General features: G+C 34.5%; 2 protein-coding genes across 2 annotated transcripts; both read right to left on the minus strand.

Moving 5' to 3' along the window:
* Window positions 1-847: 847 nt before the first annotated feature.
* Window positions 848-9,515, minus strand: LOC125073284 (glucose-6-phosphate isomerase). Its single transcript, XM_047684045.1, has 12 exons — window positions 9,273-9,515; window positions 8,683-8,822; window positions 7,886-8,054; window positions 7,361-7,469; window positions 6,987-7,151; window positions 6,208-6,320; window positions 5,272-5,398; window positions 4,786-4,880; window positions 3,953-4,111; window positions 3,274-3,406; window positions 1,948-2,089; window positions 848-1,330 (listed from the first exon to the last, which is right to left on the minus strand). The coding sequence occupies exons 1-12, from the start codon at window positions 9,491-9,493 to the stop codon at window positions 1,140-1,142; spliced, it is 1,764 nt and encodes a 587-aa protein (XP_047540001.1). The 5' UTR covers window positions 9,494-9,515; the 3' UTR covers window positions 848-1,139.
* A 1,985-nt stretch (window positions 9,516-11,500) lies between these two features.
* On the minus strand, window positions 11,501-23,337 carry LOC125073313 (heparan-alpha-glucosaminide N-acetyltransferase-like). The gene is made up of 10 exons (XM_047684090.1): window positions 22,961-23,337; window positions 18,385-18,604; window positions 17,715-17,838; window positions 16,602-16,778; window positions 15,945-16,116; window positions 15,343-15,416; window positions 14,661-14,794; window positions 13,992-14,159; window positions 13,338-13,561; window positions 11,501-13,257 (listed from the first exon to the last, which is right to left on the minus strand). The coding sequence occupies exons 1-10, from the start codon at window positions 23,211-23,213 to the stop codon at window positions 13,079-13,081; spliced, it is 1,725 nt and encodes a 574-aa protein (XP_047540046.1). The 5' UTR covers window positions 23,214-23,337; the 3' UTR covers window positions 11,501-13,078.
* Between the last annotated feature and the right edge of the window lie 355 nt (window positions 23,338-23,692).

Raw genomic sequence — 23,692 nt, forward strand, 5'->3', positions numbered from 1 at the left:
AAAAAGATGATTGAATATGTTAACTGTTAATTATGACTGCAAATTTTCGAGGTTATTTTTTTAATATTTTTTTTTATAGTCTAAATCCGAGGTCGAATTTGTAGACACCTGAGCGCTAGACTGATTCGATACGATTAGTACGTGATATATGTTTTGTAATAGAGAATAATTTTATTTTTCACCTTCCCTATCGGATACATATTTGGTGATATATATCACCTGGAAGTGACCGCCTCCCATAGACATTACGACACACAAAAACTTGTAGGTACTTTGCTGGTCTTTAATATCAGTACGCTCTCTCCTTGAAGCCTTATCCGTTCGGAAAACCCAATGGCGAAAGGCATTAACTGCACTATTATTATTTATAAATTTTTACTATAGATAATGTACATCTATATTTATTTTGTAGATACTATGTGTGTATGTATTATCTTTTATAGTCTTATATATAAGTATGTATACTGTCATGTTTTGTCAATTATTAATTACCGCCATCATGGTTTTCTGTTTAACCTAAAAGTTGACTGGCAGAGAACGCCTTCAGGCATTAAGTCCGCCTTTTGTCCCATTTACTTTGTGGTGGTCAATAAAGTAATCAAATAAAAATAATTAAATTAAATGCCTCAAAAATCGTACGAGATACAAAATTACTTGATTATTTATATATTATAATGTACAGAGAACTAAATTTATAAATAAAAGAAGGATATCTTTATGGATGTATAAAAAAGGAATTTTATATTATATTGTAAACGTTTTTAATATTTATTCCAAATTACACATCTAATCATTAACAAATTTGAAATACTTGAGTATTAAATACAATTAATACGTATATCAACAACAAACATAAGAGATCTCTTTCCCAAAAACCTACTTTCATTCGTAAATATATCTTTAACAAAAATTTCATTTTTCAACATTGCAACACTAGTCTTGCATAGTATATGATTTTTTTAACAAAAAGCCTTTTAAATAGTGGATATACTTTCATAACATTGATTATCAAATTACCTTTTCATAGTTTTCTATTACAATCTTATTTAAAAATGTATATAATATTAAATATTTATTAAAAATCTGGATACAATTTAAAAGATTAAAATTGTTACAAGCACTAAATAAATTAAATCTTATTAAGCAAAATTCTCCTTCAAGAAGTTAATGAGACCGTTAGTGGAACCATCATGAGAGGTAACAGGCTTCGAGTCCTGAAGTTCAGGCTCTATGGCTTTAGCGAGTTGTTTCCCGAGCTCCACTCCCCACTGATCGAAGGAGTTGATGTCCCAGATTACTCCTTGGGTGAAAATCTTGTGTTCATACATAGCTGTGAATAAAAAAATCAAATTACTCGCTGATAATATTGTGTTAGTTGATATCAAAATTGATTATTATCAAAATAATGAGTAATTACATAGTATACTGTGTGGTAGGATTTTGTGCAAGCCCGTCTGGCTGTAGGTACCACCCATTTATCAGATATTCTACCAATAAGGAGCAATACCTAGTATTGTTGTGTTTGGATTTGAAAGGTGAGCCAGTGTAACTATAGGCACAAGGGACATAACAACTTAGATCCCAAGGTAGGTGGCGCATTAACCATGTAAGCAATGGATAATATTTATTACAGCACTAATGTCTATGAGTGGTGGTGACCACTTACCATCAGGTGGTCCTAACGCCTTCTAAGAATATATCTGAATTTAAACGAATATTGGCTCTGATCATTGTAAATTTTCAATTAATCTTATTACAAGATATCTAATTAATCTTACAAACCAAGAAAAGACGGAAATTGTCTATTGAAATAGACTAAAAATGAAAATATTTATTTAAGCTCTATCTATACAAAATGCATTGTCAAATTGGAAATAATTGCTTATATTTAAATTTTATTTAACAAAATGAATCATCGGTATGTGTATGTGTGTATGTGTATCTTACCAATAAGTGCTCCGAGGGTGAAGGGGGTAACTTTTTTCACAACAATGGAGTTAGTGGGGCGATTGCCTTTGAACACCTTGTGTGGCAGGATCTTTGAAATCGCTTCTGGTGCCATACCGGACTTTTCTAATTCCTCTTTAGCCTAAAACATTTTAAAAATTATTCTATGATAGGAGTAAAACTAAATCATCACCTTTGAACTTGAATTGTCACGATATCATTGGTCGAGATCTGAATTATCTTTGTTGTCTTAGATTTTCGCGATTATTACACATTGAAATAAAACTGCGGGAGTATATAAACTCGAATGTGAGTGTGGTTTATCTTACATAGGTCAAACAAAGAGAGGTATCGGTACTAGGGTCAAGGAACATATAGGAGATGTCAAAAATAGGCGTTCTTCAAAGTCTGCAGTCTGTGAACATGCTCTGGATAAACCTAACCATTTTATTCGATTTGATAAACCACAGATCCTCGCTAGAGAACACAGATTCATTCCTAGAATGATACGCGAGGCTATTGAAATTCAAAAACATCCGAACTTCAATAGAGAAGATGGTTGGAGAGTTTCTAACACTTGGGATCCACTTATTAAAAATTTAAAATCCCAAATCCAACAGACTGCAAGACCTAAAGATACAGTTAGTGCCTTCTGCGTGCAACCGGAACGCTACTCAAGATACCAATTAAGAAATCGTTGGCGGTAGTTGTAAATAATATTTCTTTTGTAATTCGAACAGACAAATGTCACCTTAGTCTGCCCGTGACTACGAACACTGCAAAGTGCTCGAAACGTCGGGATGTTAAAATAAAATAATTAATATACGCGATTAAATCCGTTAAAAAACTAGTTTTATTTCAATGAATTATCTTTGATTTTTAATGGTGGAAATTAATATCGGAACGATAAAATTAAAGATATAAGTAGTTATATATGTATATCAAACCACTCACTAATTAATCACAAAATCTCAGAAACCAACACCTACAAACTTGAAATTTGGTAGGCAACCTGCCTTTTCCGATATTAATCCCAATAGGGTGTAGACCCTAAGGGGGTAAAACGAAGTTTGGAAGTTTGTGTTTTATAAATGTCGCGGTAGTCAAGCCGCTGGTTCAGCTAGTAGTATTATAAATAAAGATATATCAATCAAGAACTGTTTTAGTTCATTATATAACAGCTTTTAATGAATCGCATGGAATATATTGTAAATCAAAGGTTTGTTTATCTTTGCCTTCCTGCCGTTGGAATATACTAGGATCACACAAACTTTGCAAATAATGCAAGTCCTATTATTAAATAATTATAGTCGGTTCGTTCCTTACTTCGTCCGAAGTTTTCCCCTTCATGAGCGCCTCGGTTTGAGCCAGGAAGTTGGCGAGCAGGATCTTGTGGTGCACACCACCTGACACCGGGTTGTGTGTCTGCGCAGGCGCAATGAAATCGCACGGGATCAATCTGCGAATTGTATTATTTGTTATGATTTTTAACACATCCAATAAATTACTGTATGCGAGCGAACAGTGAACTTAATGAATACACAGTATTTTAAATTCATTTCATCTTGAAAAATACACGAAGCTATGGGTAAAAATATATATGTGCCAATGATTAAATACATGATTAAAAGTACGAAGGTTAAACATTACTAAGTTCTAACAAGTTCTTGGCTATTTCTTGTAACTATTATAGATACATTATACGTCTATACATATATAATAGTTACAAGAAAAATAGTCAAGGACTTTTGTTAGTGGACAGTCTTATCGCTTATTCAAGACAATCCAATAAGAATAACAAGATATTATGACTTGTATGATTAATTTCTGTAACATAATTTGCCTATCACGTTTTTTTTTATAAAACACACTTATTCTAATTATGGTCCTTCGAGCCGGATTAACATTATATTTTAATACTACCTACAGTTATATTTTTTTAGTAATCATTTACTATATTATTAAAAAAATAATAAATTGCTAAAAACTTTCAATTGTTACCCACCTAGTACCCTGATGAATGAGCTGGTAGAAGGCGTGTTGTCCATTGGTCCCGGGCTCGCCCCACACGATGGGGCCAGTGTTGTACTGGACTTGATCACCGCCCCGCGTCACGTATTTACCGTTACTCTCCATGTCTCCTTGTTGGAAATATGCTGCGAATCTGTTACATACAAATTTAATTTATAATATTGGTCTAAATAAATTAACATTGTTTTAAATTTACATTTATTTACATAAATATTTCACTTTAAAATAAAATACAATAAGTCACAAGTTTTTTCAATAAACAAATAAAATCAAAAAATTCTTTATTGAAGTTGGCTCATAAAATCACTTTTGAATCGTCACGTAACAGTGTTGAATTAATTGTAAGGCCGGTTCGGAAAGTAGATTCTACCGAGAAGAACCGACAAGAAACTCAGCAGTTACTTTTTTAGTATGTCAGTAAAGTACACTTATATTACAAGTTAAAATATATAAATTTCCATATACTATATCCTACGGTTGGTTGACTTGGTTGTAGGGCTTTGTGCAAGCCCGTCTGGGTAGGTACCACCCACTCATCAGATATTCTACCGCCAAATAACAGTACACTGTATTGTTGTGTTCCGGTTAGAAGGGTGAGTGAGCGAGTGTAATCACAGGCACAAGGGACATAACATCGTAGTTCCCAAGGTTGGTGGCGCATAGGTGATGTAAGGAATGGTTAATATTTTTTACAGCGCCTTTGTCTATTTGCGGTGGTGACCACTTACCATCAGGTAAGTGATAGTCCGCCAACCAATGCCATAAAAAAATAATAGAATATAGATGTTAATTAAATAATATAATTACCTGTGTAAATACTGGTCGTATGGTAGAAGAGCGTGGGTCTCAGCTCCGTAGAAATTGCTGTACCACACACCCAACAGTGCCAGGATCACTGGAGCCTGGAATAGTGGTTCTAGATGAGGATTAGTCGACATTATTTGTGGTTCCACACAATCTACACTTGGTGACCTTCACCATCATTGATATTGTTCATCAAAAATTAACACCATTTAAGGGAAGAATAACCCCAAAAAAATCTTAAGGCTATATTCACATCTATTCATCTGAGTCTATTTTAGCGGTGTTTTATATCATTTAACTTTTTTAGCCGGCGATACGAATACGTTAAGAATTATTCGAAAGAAAAACCTAATAACTTTTTATCTGCCCGACCTGGGCTTTGAACCCAGGGCCTCGGTTAGCCAAGGGAGTCTATAAATACAGTGTGAAAATACCCTATTTCATATTTTTTAATTAACATTACATCATCAAACTAATATGTTTCCTTACGTTTTTCTCCAAGGGAGCGGTCGTGAAATGGTTATCCATGAAGCTGGCGCCTTCTAGCAGCTTTTCGAAGTTATCGAAACCCACGTGGAGAGATATGGACAGGCCGATGGCAGACCAGAGTGAGTACCTAAAGTTTAAATAAATAGCATTAGCATTAGCAGCCCGTAAATGTCCCTCAGCTGGGATTAAGGCCTCCTCTCCCTTTGAGGAGAAGGATTGGAGCATATTCCACCACGCTGCTCCAATGCGGGTTGGCGGAATACACATGTGGCAGAATCTCGTTGAAATTTGACACATGCAGGTCCTCACGATGTTTTCCTTCACCGCCGAGCACGAGATGAATTATAAACACAAATTAAGCACATGAAATTTCAGTGGTGCCTGCCTGGGTTTGAACCCGAAATCATCGGTTAAGATGCACGCGTTCTAACCACTGGGCCATCTCGGCTCGCAAATAAATAAATAATTAAAAAAAAAATGAAATTATAATTCTTTTATTTTCCATGCTAAATATTTGTAGCTGGTCTGGTCCCTAGCTCTCTTGTATGTAATTATAATGTAAATCCTACATATTAAATATATAATTATTTATACTGTTTTGAACTATATTCATAAGAACTAATTCTCACATTTATATTGTCTATGAATACTTAAAATATACATTTAAAAAAAAACTGTTTTACTACCTGACAACACAAACAGGCTAGAATGTAAAAAAAATCAAATCAAAGACACGGATAACGTTTTTGTTTTTACAGAAGAAAAAAAAACTATTAATAACTCGTGTAAACTCTTAATTTGTAAAACTTAAACGTCACGAGGTCTATATACTTCTAGATAAAATTAATAACAGTAATTATTATTAATCCACGTGATAGATATCAAATATCAAAACCGAAAGTGATGTTTTGTACAAAATGTGTGTGTGTGTCTTACCTGCCTCCCACCCAATCCCAGAATCCGAACATGTTCTTGGGGTCGATGCCGAACGCTGACACTTTATCTCCGTTAGTCGATAACGCCACGAAATGTTTTGATACTGCAGACGGCTGTTGAAGAAAATCATACAATTACTATAATTCCAATCCTAGATATAAAAATACCTAAGATTTATTATATATTTATATCACTATATTTTGCACTGCAAATTTCTTGATTAATACATTATATTTATTTATAATACAATACTATTCTACTGAGAATAGCCGTCACGAGTCGTGAGCAAAGATTGGCAGTTAAAATTCGCGCATGAACACTTTCGGACGAATTACTGTCGCCGAATGGCAAGTGAGAGTCCAATGGACGACAAGCATCGACTGACGGACCAATCGCGTGAGGCCTCGGCGCCCCCGCTCCGTCAGTCCTCCAAAGAGACCCAAATATTAACTACTGCGCAGGCCGAGGCTGTGCTCACGACACTTGCCGCTTACTATAACTAGTCCTGTGTTAGGAATAAAAAGTAGCCTTAACAGTAAGAACTACCTTGGAGTTTAATTTCATCAAATTTGGTTCAGTCATGAAAAAGCAACAGACATACAGACAGAGTTACTCTCGCATTTATATTAGTATAGATTTTTTTTAATTGGTAACACTTAGTGCTTGCAAGCTTTAGTTCTTCTATACATAGCTATCAAATAAGAAATGTTTTGTTTTTGTCCATTAATACATAGACAACAGAAATTCCTTAAAACAAATTATGTGATTCAATAACTTACATCTTTAGCGACTTCAAGGAACCAATTCTTGGCTGTGGTCGCGTTGGTGATGGTCTCCTGGGTTGTGAAAGTCTTCGAAGCAATGATGAATAAAGCTGTTTCTGGGTTCAACCGCTTGAGCACCTCAGCGATGTGGGTTCCATCGATGTTGGATACAAAGTGAACCTTAACAAAAATTTTTATTGTATTACCATGGGTTGATTACCACCTGGTTACCATTAATTATTAATTCTACCACTTAACTGGTTTAAATTTTATGTGAGTATTAATGACGTCATTCATTGTCCGCACTTGGACGTCATGTCATGTTAAATAATAATAAAGTATTGCTGTGTGTGTTAGTTACTATTTTAGTTCTGTTTCGTAAAATGTACCTTAAGATGATTAGCGTAAGGTTTCAGCGCCTCTGTGACCATGAGGGGGCCGAGATCTGAACCTCCGATGCCAATGTTGATCACATCTGTGATTGGTTTACCTGTGTACCTATAAAATAATATAAATTGTTAACATAAAAATAACACACTCAATATTTTTCCATCAAATTAAAAAAAAAACAAAAATGTATATACTTTCCATTAAATACTCCTTATAATATTTAGTGGCACTAAAAAAAGATTTCTCAAATCAGTTCCCTAAGAATGAAGTTCTGCAGTAACAAACATAACTCCTTCTTTTTTGAAGTCAGTTGTAAATTAAATTACAAGTATGCATACCATGATGACATATTACGCTTATGTTATCATTATGTGACATTAATTCTCTAATTATTAATTCTGTACATCAAACATTAACGACAAATGTAGAATTACTCGAGTAGATTTCGATAGTATTTTCCCACAAATGATTAATAAACTTAACAGGTTGCTACCAACTAGTGATCAATGGCTTAAGAAACTCACCCCTTCCAGTTGCCACTGATAACTTGTCCTGAGAACTCCTTCATGTGGGCCAGTACTGCATTTACGTCTGGTGTGACATCCTTCCCATTGACTAGGATAGGCCTATTTTGTCTGTTACGTAATGCAACATGTAACACAGCCCGGTCTTCTGTGAAGTTGATCTTTTGACCTGATTGCAGAAAAAGTGTTAGTGTTCAATTTTCTATATTTATTTTCCTTATTTATTGTGCACTACTAAGCAACAATATTGCAACAATTTGCTGTCAAATGCTGTTTATTTGGCTTTACTCCTCTTAAGATTGGAACACTGTACATATGTATAACTATAGTCTCGGGACGAGACCAATTACATTATATTATGTATACAGATGAATAGTTCGTAATTTGCAAATCCATACAAGTTTTCCTCAAATTTTCAATAATTATTTCATTCAATTCAATCACTCCCTGTAAACTATTTTTATGAACAAATAAAATATTTTTATTAATCACTATAATATGTTTTATGTAAAAATTAATAAAATAAATGTCAAATTCTAGTAAAGTAACCAAAGAGAATACATAATCAAAAGCCAATACACATTCCTGGTAGTGGGAACAATATATATTTTTCTTAATACTCGACAAATCAATTAATATAATTAAAGTTACTGAACTTTTGATGCTCTTTCATCAGTTATTGCTTTTTTATCACATATTCCATTTACCTTTTATTTTAATATCTAAGCTAAAAAAAAAAAAAAAAGTACCAGCAATGGTGTGATATTAAGAAGCATATGCACACATCTAGTAATTACCTGAAAACATAGCATCCCTAGCTTGTTCTACACCACGACTCTTGGCAAGCTGGAACAATAATCCGAGGGTAGTAGCATCCACCCTGTTCTTAGAGTAGTCTAGCAGGATGTCCCCGTCATTGGGAGTTGGAATCCGTAGACTAGAACAAGCATTATAAACTTAAAATTTAATGTTTTAAAAAATTATGTTATTTCATCATGATTTATATTAATAACTGTTCATTACCGTAATATTATTATTTTTTATCTGTTATCATTTTATAAGTAAGGAAAAAATTGTGTCTTTTTTAAACTACATCTTGCAATCCTAGAAAAATATGAGGCAATAGTTTTTTTAATGATACTTACTAGCTTCTTTTCCATTTTAAGCATCGTAAAATAAGTAATATTTGATATTGAGAAACTTTAAAAAAAAAAAAAGAAAGTCTAAACTTTTTTTTTTTCTTAAACTGTTTGACATTGATACGTTACCGTTGACCTTTAAATGTAAATTTCTTGTGCGAACGTAACAAGAATGAAAAAGTTAATACGTTAACTGTAATACATTTAATAAAACTAAATTAAATACTTTTTTAAATATTCTTACGTACCTGAACTTATTAAAGCGGTCTGGGTCTTGTTGAAATAATTGTTGGATGTTAATTTTGTCGGAATTAGCATTGTAGAACTCTTGAAGTTTTGTAAAAGCTGGATCTTGTTTTAAATTTATTTTAGGTTCCATTTTTAAATAAGTTACTTTACGAGTTTTCGCTGTAATAGTATGCCGACACTGCCGTATCAACAAGGTTGATAACGAATGTCCAATTGACATTTCAATGACGTATGAAGGTTATTGGCGTTTTAATTTTCCATTCAATCAAAATGTTTAATTTTACCGGTTAAAATAAAAATGTTTGTATAATATATTAGTATAATAAGAATATAATATTATTACTAGACAAAAGGTCTTATTAATAATAAAACCATTATCGAAGGTATAAACCTATATTAGTTATAACGTTATTGAAGCCTATCAAACATTTTATAAAAATCTTTATTCATAGTCGATTGATAAGCCTCCGATAACTTTAATGCCGTTATTATACATAGAATTTCCATTTCGTACATAAATGGTAAAATGTGAATGGTAGAAAATGGTTTCGTAATTCTACAATAACGTATTTTCGGTAGTAAAATATATATAATAAATTTGATAAAAATTAAAATATATGTAGAAATATACTTTAATATTTTTATATTGAGTCATAAATCGCATTTACATTATAATATTTAGTTTGTATATCACGTGCCGCCATATTTTGGATAGGCAAAAACTGTCATTTCAATATCATCAGTATAATCTGGCCCTTTGATAAACAACTTTTCTGGAGATTTAATGCTAGTATTTGTACATAACACTGCAAAAATAGCGATTTTACTTCATTATTTTCCCAAAAACACCAAATATTTATAGCTGTCAATGTTGAACGAGTACCGACTACCGGTCGTATATACACGACTTTTGTTTTTTACAATCTGACGTCATCAAAATGACTTCAGCGTTTTAGCGGGAATAAAAAAAGGTTAAAATTTAATTTAATTTTATGGCAAGAAAGCGTGTTTATATTGCCGAAATATTTTTTTTGTGGCTTTTTATTACAAAAATCAACACTTTGAAGTACTTTCTCAAACATAGTAGAATACCCTATTTTGCATTTTAATTTAATAAGATTATCTTAAAAGATTTGGTAAAGGAGCGGGTTCTTATTAAATACAATTATATATGTATATAATATATCCTGCCTCGAAACCACAAATATGTATACACACAAAAATTTCTTATTTAACAAAATATTTACATATTTTCAGATAATTATTAATGTGGACACCGCAGAGGCACCAACTCCTTCAATAACTTCAAAATCACAAATACTGGGTCCAAAACTTGTACAATTAAGAAAAAAGTACATATATAAAAATATTTTTATATCCAGAAAAAGATTGTTGTAATATTGAACTTAGCTTTCAATGTTTTTGTTCTCTTATTGTAGTATTTCAGATCCACGAGTAAATTTGTTAAAATATAAAATAGAATTTTACAAAAAAAAAAAAATATTGTTTACCTGCAAGTAAGAACTTTATTGATTGAAGTGCCTTGCAATGAAAGCTTGCAAGATTACAGCATTTCTACCTCTCTAATGGTTTGAGTCCATCTTAATGGGCTGTTTTGGGTAGCCCTTTTAAACTGGGCTCATAATTGTCCTACACGTATATCACGTATATGTGTAGGACAATTGTGTGTGCAAAACTGCAAGTGCGCAAAAGTAGTTTTGACATTGCCAAATTTCATTGGCATGCCATGGGCCAAGCATTGAAAGCGCTGTTTCCATACAGCAAAACAATGTTCTTCAACATTTCTTGTTGCCATGTGTGCCTCGTTATAATTTTCTTCAGCAGTTATGTGGATGTAATATCACGGCTCTAGTCTGTATCCAGAGTTAGCTTGATGCTAACATGTAAGACCCACTACTTATAAAAATTTTAATTTAACCATTTTCATCGGTGTTTTTTTTTTTAAATTAGAACAATAGTCCAATGTCATTAAGCTTTATGACATATTTTAGAATAAGTTTAGATTCTTTTTTAATGATATTATATATGTGAAATTAAATAAAACTAAGCTATTTAAACATAATTTAATTTTAACGTAATCAAAATGTATGTATACATAATAATTTTCTTATAATTAAAACACAAATTATGAGAAAAAAGACTTTTAAACATACATGGTAGAAAATTTGAGACATTTTTCAAATTAATATTTGTATCTCAAATTTCCATATACCAAATGTAAATTTCGTATCTTATCATAATATACAAGTCATTGGAGAGCTGTTAAATGTATTAATGCAATATTTCTTTATTTATTTACAAATTTATTTATCATTCCTTGAAATCAAACATGTTCATATGCAATAATGTGTTGTGTGTTTAAGATTTTAAAATTCAAACACGTGTTTCGGGTAATCTGGATTGGAGCACCATGGTGATATTAGCTCTAAGCCTTCTACTAAAGACACTAACTGATTATTGCTTTTCCGTGAATTAATGGAAATCAATTAGTATATGACTGACATATGGAAGCTTAATAGACACAGCCAAGGTAATAGTATATTTATAACATTACATAATATAATTAAAATATTCAATTAGACACGGATAAATTACGAGACATCGAAACTTTATCCAAGCTTTTTTTTACAGAACCATCGAAAAAATGGAGCGCCGCGCGTTGAGGGCTATCTCACCGAAGAAGAACAAATCTTGAACCAATAAGGAGATTGCCAAAACATTGCTTACATATGGCGCTTGTTGTAATGGAGAACTTTGTTTTAATCTAAGAAATTTCCCTGACTTCACGCAGTCTCCCATAATGATCTCAAATGAAATTCCACACCATATGTTGGGTTGACACGACAAGATTTTATCTTATATATATATATTTATCTGACTTATTATATTTGGCAAGTTGGCTGTGCTGAAAGAAATTTATCCATGTCATACTAAACTACTTTTTTAATTTGATTAATATATATTTCTAACACCTTGCACTAGTGTTTGCGACCTATTATTACTTCCTAATGATTGTCCACCCGACGTTGTCCTTGTAAAATTCATACAAAGTTAACCCTCCCACTTACTTTCTTCGCAAATGGGGTAAAGTTCATGTCAATGTACGTCGAACGTACAGTTTCAGAGTTCACGGAATGTGTCAGTCAGTGGTAATATGACTGATGTATATATTAATAGATTAAGGCCACTAGATGTCTCCATATGTCAGATCCTAGTAACGACTAACTGCTTTGCAATTTGCTAATAACAACAATATTACAAGGTAGTAAAGATTATTTTCCTGTACACTGATGTCTGACCGCAACGATACAATAATTCGTGTTAGTATATATTAGTACTCATTCATTTATCGATAGACGTTTTCTTAATGAAGTAATTCTAAGACGTGGTACATTAAACTGAACTTTAAAGCAATAACGATAGGGTCAAAATTCTACATAACGGTTAATCCCAATAAAACTAAGACTTTTTGTCGCAAATAATGTTACGCTAAAAATAACCTTACTACATGGGAATAGATGCGAGACGCAAAGTCTCATTGATTATATCGAACGAATGAATAATATAGCAAACGAATGCATCGAATATTATAGGTATTAATAATCCGGTTGCTATGCAACAACAATAACGATTAATAATCGAAAGACGCTACGACAAAGTGAGACTTAATGGTAAGTTAATAAGGGCGATATTTCGTCAAGAGTAACGAGAACGACGGCTACGCTAACATGAACAGTATCAGTAGGTAATATGAGTCAGCCCGGCGGGCACGATCGCTCCATCACTAGAGCGAGATGAAGATCCGCTTGCGGTGCAGCGCGACGGCGACGGCGAGCCACATGAGCATGGCGGCCGCGTGCGTGGCCAGCAGCTGCGCGTGCGCCGGCGCCGCCACGCGCACGTACAGCGGGAAGTGCCGCTTCAGCAGCTCGCTGCCCACGTACAGGAACAGCGCGTTTTGTCCTGACGGCGACGGGGGGGTGAGTACACGGCTGCTTGCGAATTATTGGGTCTCGTGGTGACTTCTCTTTCTGGCTACGTACCTGCGTAGTAGAGCGGTCGCCCTCCCCATTTCGTCTTCAGATCCACCAGGAAGTAGAGCACGGCCTGGATGAAGAACGCCATGGACGCCGTCACCAGGCAGTAGGAGACGGACCACAGGTTCTTGTTGATGGGTATGACGCCGCCGTTCTTGGAGAACATGCACAGAGCTCCGCCGGACACGCCGAACACCACCGACCAGAACACCCAGCGCATTATACGAGCTCTGAGGAACAATTTTAATATCATACATTGATATATGTGTATATATTGGTACAATTTTCAGTTGCAACTTCTTTTCTATCCTTTGATGATGAAATGATGTGACATGCTGGTGATATCCCCTCGAGTGATTTCGTCAACTTTAAGCTGACCCCAATTTTTTTTAATACGTACCCTTGTTTAAAACCACCACTTCTAATATATACATCATCAAAATCTTGTCACTGACGGTCAAAGTATCCTATAGAACACTCTCGAACCCATAAACCAACTCAATACATCAAAATACACAAATAACATAAACAATCAACTCTTGTTTACTAAAAGGAGGACGGACACATTTCACATATTTTTAAGTTTCTAATATCATATAGTTATCTCGAATTGTCATTAAACAGCATTGTAGTTATTTCAACATGACGTTCAGTACGAACCTGGCATGATTGTACGCCAGCATGATCCTGGTAGTATGAGCTCCAGCCTGTACCACCAGTATACCGGAGAGGATACCTAAGATTCCTTCAGGGTCGTGGGGTACCACCGTCTGGTAGATCTTCGAGTACGTACCACGGCTAAGAAGATGAGACGGACCGAGGATTAATCTGTAAAAATATATATAAAAAATAATAATCCTACCAATATTATAAAAAATTGTATGTCAGGATGTAAAAATAATTAAAACGGATTTCGATGGAATTTGTACACAAATAGTTTATAACCTGGGATACATTTAAACCCTGTAAATAACGAACAATAAGCGGAAACTTAAAATATATACAAGTTATATACAAAATGGTGTACAAATTAAGAGCCGAGATGGCCGAGATTTCGGGTTCAAACCCAGGCAAGCACCACTGAATTTTCATGTGCTTAATTTATGTTTATAATTCATCTCGCACTCGGCGGTGAAGGAAAACATCGTGAGGAAACCTGCATGTGTCTAATTTCAACGAGATTCTGCCACATGTGTATTCCGCCAACCCAGCAGCGTGGTGGAATATGCTCCAAACCTTCTCCTCAAAGGGAGAGGAGGCCTTTAACCCAGCAAAAATGTACAAATTAAATTTGTCTTTATTCAAAGACTATGAAAATTTTATAGTAACCTGTCAATATAACCAGCAATGCCAGCTGTACAGTTCTGCAAGGAGAAATCTCCCAGAGCGGTACGATGGAGTCCACCAGGTCCAGAGTAACCCTTAGGGCAGCCCGGTGCAGCGACGGAGAGAGTTATGCATACCTGGAAATATTATTAATAATTAAATTATGCTATTATATCCATGACGTAAACAAACATGACATGACAACGTGTTAGCATATTAAAGAAAAAGACTTCAAACTTGCATTCTTTTAATTAATCAGATAGAACTAGTGGTTTAATTTAGTTTACGTGTTTCCTGCTTTTTTTTCCGCTCTCCAACCGGCCAGTAACATTTTTGTCTAAAATTAATTCTTTATTAAATTGTAACAAATTAAGTAAATTGCAATCAAGTATCCTCTTTAATTTTCTGCACATCTACGGCTGGAGCTCTTCAAAATTAGACCACAACCATTTTTTATATGCAGCCAACGTCCCATAAGCACCGGGACAAAAGTCGGCTTACGCTGTGTCTTTATATCTGTCTCGCTCTCTCTCAATCCAAACTTCTATCTATCTCTCTATCTCCCTCCCTCTCTAACCAACTGGATAAGATATGATAAGTTCAACTAAAGTCCAACTAGTTGTATGTTTTTCATCTCAGTATTGAGGATCTAAATATTAATTTAAAGGATAGACATATTCGTCACCTGAATAGCAACGAGCAGTATCGTCGCAAGCCACTGTTGCCAGCCTGCCGCGATGTCGCGGAAAAGTGAACGACCTAAACAAAAAAAAAAAGCAATATTACTTTATTGTTTATTTTTTTATGAAATAGGTCGGGAACCTGGGAAACTGTTATTATCTCCCTTGTGTCTGTTGTTACACTGGCTCACTCGCTCTTCAAATCGAAACACAATACAAAGTATTGCTGCTTGATGGTTGCATCAAGTGAACGTTTTACAACAGTAAGTGCCTAAGGGTTTTAAACAAAATATTTATTTTGAAGACAAATGCATTGCAAAAGTTAAAACGGAATAGTTCCAAACGTCTACATAATGTCAGATCCAAGAACTAAAACAGCCGGTTCAAATTCAGTATAGCTGTGCTGAGCTGTTTGAGCGATGAGACAAACTTCACCGCAACAAGAACATTCCCTTACGTTTAATAATGGAACATTCACGGTAACTAGCAATTACAAATAATAGGGGGAGGAGTGGGAGTTAGGTACCGCGTGCCTCCTATGCCTCTGACAGAGCGTACTCAAGATCGAGGGGAATCGATGTGAAAGAGTCAGATGAGGACGGCTCACCGGGAGTGATGTTCTGGCTGGTCCGCATGAAGGCGCACTCGAGCGCGCCCACCACGAGGTACATGGCGGCGAGGCGCTGCAGCACGCCCGGCAGCCGCACGCCCGCCCACGACACGCCCACCGAGCTCAGGCAGATGCCGATCAGCGACAGCAGCAGCGAGCGCCGCGCCACCTGCGCCCACGGAACGTTGCTGCTTTCGGACTTTCCGACGCGTACGATACGCACGATCTCAATTAGCCGGCTTTCACGGCCACCTGATCATGCCAGGATGTTAACGGTGTTCTTTAGCGGGGTCGACCCTTTCACGTCAAGACTTCGGGGCGGTGACCTTTAGCTGGAATCTCTATGGACCCGTTTAAAATGTTAAGCTTTAAGGTATATATGGACGTCGTTTAAATCTACGGCCGACACATTTGGAATTAAGAATGTGGGGTGATATTCTTCACGTGACCGTTATAGTGAAAAAGTACTCGGGCAGATGGCCCTTAGATTTGTTATCATCTCGGATTTCATCAAGCTTTATACCATAGACGATAATTAAGAATTACCATCATTTCACCAGCTCTAAGATGGTACACCCCTTGTGCTCGTGATAACTTTGGACCCCTAAAACCTAATTATAATTATATTTAAATTATATTACATAAAATCAATACCTGTCCAAACGCCGTCATTCTCGGCATCGAAGTCCTCAGTCTAGCATTGAGGGACAGCACTAGGGCTTCGCCCATCGCGAACGCGAACCACGGGAACACCACATCGGCTACCGTTAGACCGTTCCATGTGGAGTGAGAGAATACACTGTAGCCACCACCGCCAGCGTTAACGAAGATCTGCAAATAATTTGTAACGTCAAACTAATAATCACAGCACAGTTTAAGTTTGCCGCTCTGAATATGTTGCAAATTGCGTCACAGATAATAATTGCTTTTAGATTTCATTTTTTTTTTATTATACTAAATATAGGCAGACGTGCAAACGAGAAACCTAATGGTAAGTACGCTGTCAGAAATATTAACCACTCCTAACAGTGCAAATGCGCCACTTAGCTTAGGATACCAAACTACGTGTACGTGTTAATCGTTACACTGGCACACTTGCCATTCAAACCGGTACACAACAATACAAAGTGTCAGATAGAATACTGTTCGGTATAATATGTGTTACCTACCCTGACTTGCACAAAGCCAAAATTTCAATACTTATTTCTTTAGATGACGATAAATATTATATTACCTTATTGTTGACGTAACGATTTACACGTTACAACAACAAACCTTGATCATTTATTTAACGGGATTATACATTCATACCGACGTTATCAGATTAAATGAAACGACGAATAATACTCGTTAATATAAGGCTGATAAAATTATCGAAAAAACAAATAGACGAGCAATAAAAAAGTTAAATTTTCGAACGAAACAAATCACACGGATATTAAAATAAAATTAAACAGCATTTACGAAATAAGTTCAACATACTCATTCACACAGCAGTCACCTTTGACATCAGCCGGAATTACTTAAGGTCCATAATTTTTTTTTCAACCTCCCATAATGTTACAGAACGTTGTAAATTAATGAAATGAAAATAAATGTCCTGTGGCTAAGTTAATGAATGTATTTGATTGTTTTTTTTTTTGTATTTAGTCTTAAATCGCCATTTATATTATTAAAAGTAAAATTTAATGCGTTGACGTCACAGACACATTGTAAAAATTAATGTAAAGCTATTTAAATGTTTAGTATTATCAAACAATTACATACCATTAGGGCAATGGAGAATCCTCTGAATATATCGAGTGACCGCAAACGGGAGCGGGTCGGCGAACGAGGCACGCTCGCTTCGGTCGTCAGGACGCGAGTTTCCGATCCCAGCTCGTTGTCTTCTCTGGAAGATGTAATGGCAAGTGGATATTTTGCTAATATTTTTTTAAGTAGGCGGGTAGGTAAACTGTCCACCTGATGGTAAGTGGTCACCACCGCCCATAGACATTGGCGTTGAAAGAAATATTAACCATTCCATACGTCACACCAATGCGCCACCGACCTTGGAGACTAAGATGATACTCGTATGTCCCTTTTGCCTGCAGTTACAAACGCCTCACTCACCCTCCAAACCGAAACACAACAATAATCAGTATTGTTTTTAAGCGGTAGTATATATTACGAGTGGGTGGTACCTACCCAGACGGACTTGCCCTACTGAGTAGCGCACATTCTGTATATAGAAACCATCGATAACTTTGTAGAATCTGTTTTAACAGCACGAGTAATCATGAATAGTTGAGTATGATATTGTGCACCAAGTTACGGTCAATTGACCACAACTCATTTAGTCGAATGCGAGCAATCAAGAGCATCAAAAGATTGCAGAAAGCAGCCATTTATTTTTATTCTTAATAGTTTACACTTCTAATGATAAAAGTGATCTTACCTTGCAAAATATCTGCTGTACAGCCTTCCAGCTACCACACGCTTGCCGATACCCTTGACAATGTACCAAAGTGTCGCCATCGAGAGCAGCACCACCACCGCGGTCAGTATCGGTAGGTAGGCCGCGTCGGGCTCCGCTGTCATACGCGGCAGGCATTCGTCTTTCGTCACCTCACTCACATTGATACTGTACTGTCCATACTCCCCGAATTCATATGTTCCTGTGATCAAAATAAATAATCATGTAAATATTTTACAACCAAGGAGTGATTATAAAATTTACTTATATATATACTAGCTATATGTCCTGACTTCGTCCGGGTAAATTCATACACCTCCCATTGCCCCTTTCAAGTTAATATTGTAAAAAAATATAAGGCGAAACTATGCTAAATTTCAATGCAATCGAACCTAGAGATCCTGATTCCTGAGATCTCATGATGTATGGTATTTCCCCTTAATCTATCTTCTATCTATACCTATAAAAATATAATTGTTTTTTTTTATAAAGCGCATAAGGTAAAACCGCTGACACGCTACGTTTGACGTGTACCGAAAACGAGCAAAATTAATCAAACTATTCAAGATAATTCTATACTCAGATACTGTAACTTATTTTGGCCTAAGTATTTTACCAAATCAGCTTAACCAGGTTACTGTTCATCAGTTCAACTTCGAATATTACCCAAAAAATAAACCTCAGCTGAATCCTATTGAAGATAAATTCAATTTATTTACCTATATCGGTAACGATACGATCACGATTCTATTCCGATATTATTTCGAACGAACCGCAACTAGATTGTTGTTAGTTTAATAAGAAAACGACTATGATACGATTCGTTTTCGATTCGATTGCGATAAAAGGACAATTTTTTTGTAGAAATGGCGGAAGAGAAAGATACTTGTTGCAGTAACAGTGATCCTTTGTGTTAGTGTACAAATACATTTTATTTGATTTGAAGTAATTCGACAATCATGTATATATTACAAATAACGCTTTAAATTTTAGGCAAATAAGGCTAAAAAATAATTACACATTTTTAATACATTTTATATATAACAGAATAAAAATAATGTTTGTGCAGGCACGCGTGCGGCACTGATGCGTGTGTATACGTGCGTAAGTGGTGTGCGTTCGTGTAAACATACTTTCATCAATTACGTTATTTTTTCTTAAATATATTGTTATTTAGATTTAAAAAAAACCTATAAGATAATAAAGATGATCTTTTAACTTTGAGATATGAGTTGAGAAATGAAATTCAATTAGCATATATTACACATTAGTCGCTGTTATTTGCTCATATTTAATTTGCTTATGCTCTACTAACATACAGCATCAGATTTAATAAACAAAAACAGTACTTTATTCATTATTATTATTATTTTTAATAAATAAAGCACTAACTAATACCGTTACTGTAAAAATATTTGTTTATTATTTAATATCAATTCACCTTTTTATAAAATTATTAGACCGAGGGGTAAATGAACTATCTGATCGTAGATGGTCAGCACAATTCATAATTTTAACTACAGGCACAAGGGCACATATCAATCTTAGTTCCCAAGGTTGGCGGCGGGTTGTCGATGTTTTTTTTTTATATTAATAAATATTGGACAACATCACATACAGTACTCTGATCCCAATGTACGTAGCTGAAGAACTTGTGTTATGGAAAATCAGAAGTAACGACGGTACCACATACACCCAGACCCAAGACAATATAGAAAACTAATGAACTTTTTCTACGTCGTCTTGGCCGGGAATCGAACTCGGGACATCGGAGTGATGAAAACCGGTGTACACACTACTCCACCACGGAGGTCGTCAAATGTAAGGAATGGTTAATATTTCTTACAGCGCCTTTGTCTATGGGCGTTGGTGACCACTTACCGTCAGGTGGCCCATAAGCTCGTCCGCCAACTAATGCCACAACAAAAAAGTATTAGTGCTATGAGAAATGTTAACCATTCCTTACATTGCCTGTAATACACTGTCTTAATAACCTTTCAAACTGGAACACGACAATACTATTACTGTTTGGAAGTGGCATAATTATGAGACATGATGGATAACGGCAAGACTGCCTTTGTTAACTTAATACTCATACTTTTATTAGCATAAAATGAAGTATAGTTTTTTATTTTTATTATTTGATAATAGGCTATTTGACTGTTTTTTAAAATGCATTTTATACTATTTAGTAGAGGTTAAGGAACCCAGTAAAAGTTGTCTTTTTTAATTCTAGTACATATTTGATGAAAAATATCAAAATAAAAATTCCATATTGAAATAGCGCGCGATACCGTTATTTTGACAATATGGCGTTGCAATGGGGGTCGGTGACGTCACTTGCCTGTATTTTAATCTGTGGCACCTATAATCGACATACAGTAGGTAAACGAGGTGAATAAGCAAGTCACGTCATTATAAGCCCGACCAATCGGGGGCGTTTTGTGTCATGTGACAAACATTAAAAAAAATGCATTATTATTTATGGATTTGTAAATGGATTTTTGAATAAATTAATTATTATTTTCAACTTTCATTGATAATAATTTATACTGATTACAATAATTGACACTTTACTTTTCGCATTGTCAAATAGCCTATTCCTATGTTTATAAGTGATGTTCCATTGACATGTTATTTTTTTTATGCCTAGAGTTGGCAAATGAGCAAATCACCATGGACACCTGCTATGCAAGCTGATGATACATTTCCTGCCGTTGTCATTAACATCCACTTAATATATCCACTAAAAATATATTCAAACGCAAAGAAAAATAGAGACAAAGACTCTTCCTATGTTAGTAACATTATTTAAACTCTATAAAATAAATATAATTTACCTAATATTCATTACCATGCTCATTGTAATATACAAAATGAATGGTTATAACCATTCACTCATTCAGTAAATGTAGTTTGACCTATTTACATATTAATTAAAAGGTTTTAAACAAGTAATATTATTAACGATAATTTATTATATAATGAGAAAATACATTTTAATTACGTTTTTATGATCATAGTTATTTTATCTGATATTTAAACAATGTTGTACCTGCACTAACCAGTTTACCGAGATATACTTTCTACATAACATATTCAATTAAGGAGATTTTTTTTTTTATGGCATTGGTTGGCGGACGAGCATATGGGCCACCTGATGGTAAGTGGTCACCACCGCCCATAGACAAAGGCTCTGTAAGATATATTAACGATTCCTTATATTACCTATGCGCCACCAACCTCGGGAACTAAGATGTTATGTCCCTTGTGCCTGTGATTACACTGGCTCACTCACCCTTCTAACCGGAACACAACAATACAGAGTACTGTTATTTGGCGGTAGAATATCTGATGAGTGGGTGGTAACTACCCAGACGGGCTTGCACAAAGCCCTACCACCAAGTAATTACAATTAAAAATGTTTTTGCATAATTACACATTAATAAAGACAGGGCAATAAGGACAAGGCCAGTTTATCCATAAGGCAGTGCATTCAACTATGGATCCAAAATCAGCTGTATTCCTATCTTGATTGATATTGTGTAATATATGATATCTAGATGTTTTTTTTCTTGTTTATGAAAGCATCCCTATTAAGTTTAGTGATTATGTCTATACAAACATGCTAGCCCTTTTCTCATCTTAGAATGTAGAAATATGTCTTTTTCAATTCAATCAAAAAACACTTATAGTCAATTTCAAGCAGGACTGTCCATTTTATTTACATTTTAATAGTTTCTTCCATTTGGTTTGAATAAAACCTCATTTTAGGGATAGAATTATTAAAAAGTATATTATAGTAAGCGACTACTTCGCAAAGGGAGTAATTAAGCTAAATTTCAAGTTAATTCAGACTTACTAGTTGATGATGACTTGATGATGAGTATATTTATTTATCTACTTACAGTTACACCACTGATTTACATAAAAATGTTTATGACAACAAATACACCATTGACTATAATCATATAACATTTACTTTATAGAATGACCACTATCGGGCAACACAATTTTTTTTCAACTCAACATATACTAAAATATATTAATACCCAATTCATACAAAATATTCATAAATCATATACTACACGCAGTAATCCCTAATGTCAACACAAACAGACCACATGGCGCTCCTTTTCCTTTGAAATATATAAATGATATTCTATAGATATTTAAAGAAGATTTTATGCAGCTAAAATATTTCAATTATAACCTATTTATATAATTTAAGAATATTTTGAGCATTTTATAATACAGGGTTAATCTAATTATGATGAATTAAATATATATTTCATAATCTTTTGTATAAATATATACCGATAAAGGATTCAGAATTTACATGTTTGTATATTTTAATAATGGACTCCATCTGAATAAAATTACAGAGAATCAATATGACTCATTTGACAAGAACATTAATACGCAAATATATAAGTACACAAATGCAATAAATAATGAATAATATGATACAATAATGGATTAGTTAAACCGGTTCTAATAAAGATATGTATAAATATTAACAAGAGATATTTACAATCGTAAGAAAGCAAATACAAACCACTGCAAATAACTCCATTTCCGTTTTTAATCGCATATCGGAGCGGGCTTACGGTATTCAATATCACAGCCCGCGACGTCGGTATTCTTGCAGTCTCCAATAACATGCAGTCTTCGCATTCTTCATATTGACTCCAGAATGTAACTGATTCATTTGTTTTGATCTCCAAACAAGCTTGGTCGTATTTTAATGTAGTCCCATTACAGTTACGTATGAACGAACCGACGTTTTCGAAATTACCGAGCATTTTCATAACTTTACTCTACATTAGGTTCCAAGTAAATTATATTCACAATGAAACAATGCACTTGCGGAATTGCAAAAATAATATTGTAGAAATCTGACAACGCAAAATGTGAATCATCAATGAAACGTCAAATTCTAGTTTACGAATGGAATGACAAATTGTGAAGTGAATGAGTGTGAGTTTAAGCGAACGAAAAACTTTGTAAACAAAGATTATTAACCATACAAATTGCAATGCTGAAAAACAGTGTTGCCAAATGTATTTTATATATTTTGTTATATAAAAAATATTGTACATACATACAAATTTGAGTAACATTATAAAAATTTATTAAGAACCTAACTTACCTAATAACTAAACCAAAAACATTTGTTTTGATAATAACCTCTTTAATGGTATAATATAGAGTAATATGCTTAGAAAATTTCTTACACTTTTTTAAAAAATACTTTTTGGAATAAATCAGTTAAATATAGTACAATAAG

The sequence above is a fragment of the Vanessa atalanta genome, chromosome 24 (assembly GCF_905147765.1).
Source record: "Vanessa atalanta chromosome 24, ilVanAtal1.2, whole genome shotgun sequence".
NCBI classification, from domain to species: domain Eukaryota; kingdom Metazoa; phylum Arthropoda; class Insecta; order Lepidoptera; family Nymphalidae; genus Vanessa; species Vanessa atalanta.

Coding starts and splice junctions, on each gene's coding strand:
- LOC125073313 (XM_047684090.1), bottom strand. CDS start 23,213: ATGAAAATGCTCGGTAATTTCGAAAACGTCGGTTCGTTCATACGTAAC. Junction 16,779..17,714: donor GATTCTCCATTGCCCTAATG/GTATGTAATTGT, acceptor AATTATTTGCAG/ATCTTCGTTAACGCTGGCGG. Junction 13,562..13,991: donor CTGGCGTACAATCATGCCAG/GTTCGTACTGAA, acceptor ATTGTTCCTCAG/AGCTCGTATAATGCGCTGGG.
- LOC125073284 (XM_047684045.1), bottom strand. CDS start 9,493: ATGTCAATTGGACATTCGTTATCAACCTTGTTGATACGGCAGTGTCGG. Junction 7,152..7,360: donor CTTACGCTAATCATCTTAAG/GTACATTTTACG, acceptor ATTTTTGTTAAG/GTTCACTTTGTATCCAACAT. Junction 2,090..3,273: donor AGGGGAAAACTTCGGACGAA/GTAAGGAACGAA, acceptor AAAATGTTTTAG/GCTAAAGAGGAATTAGAAAA.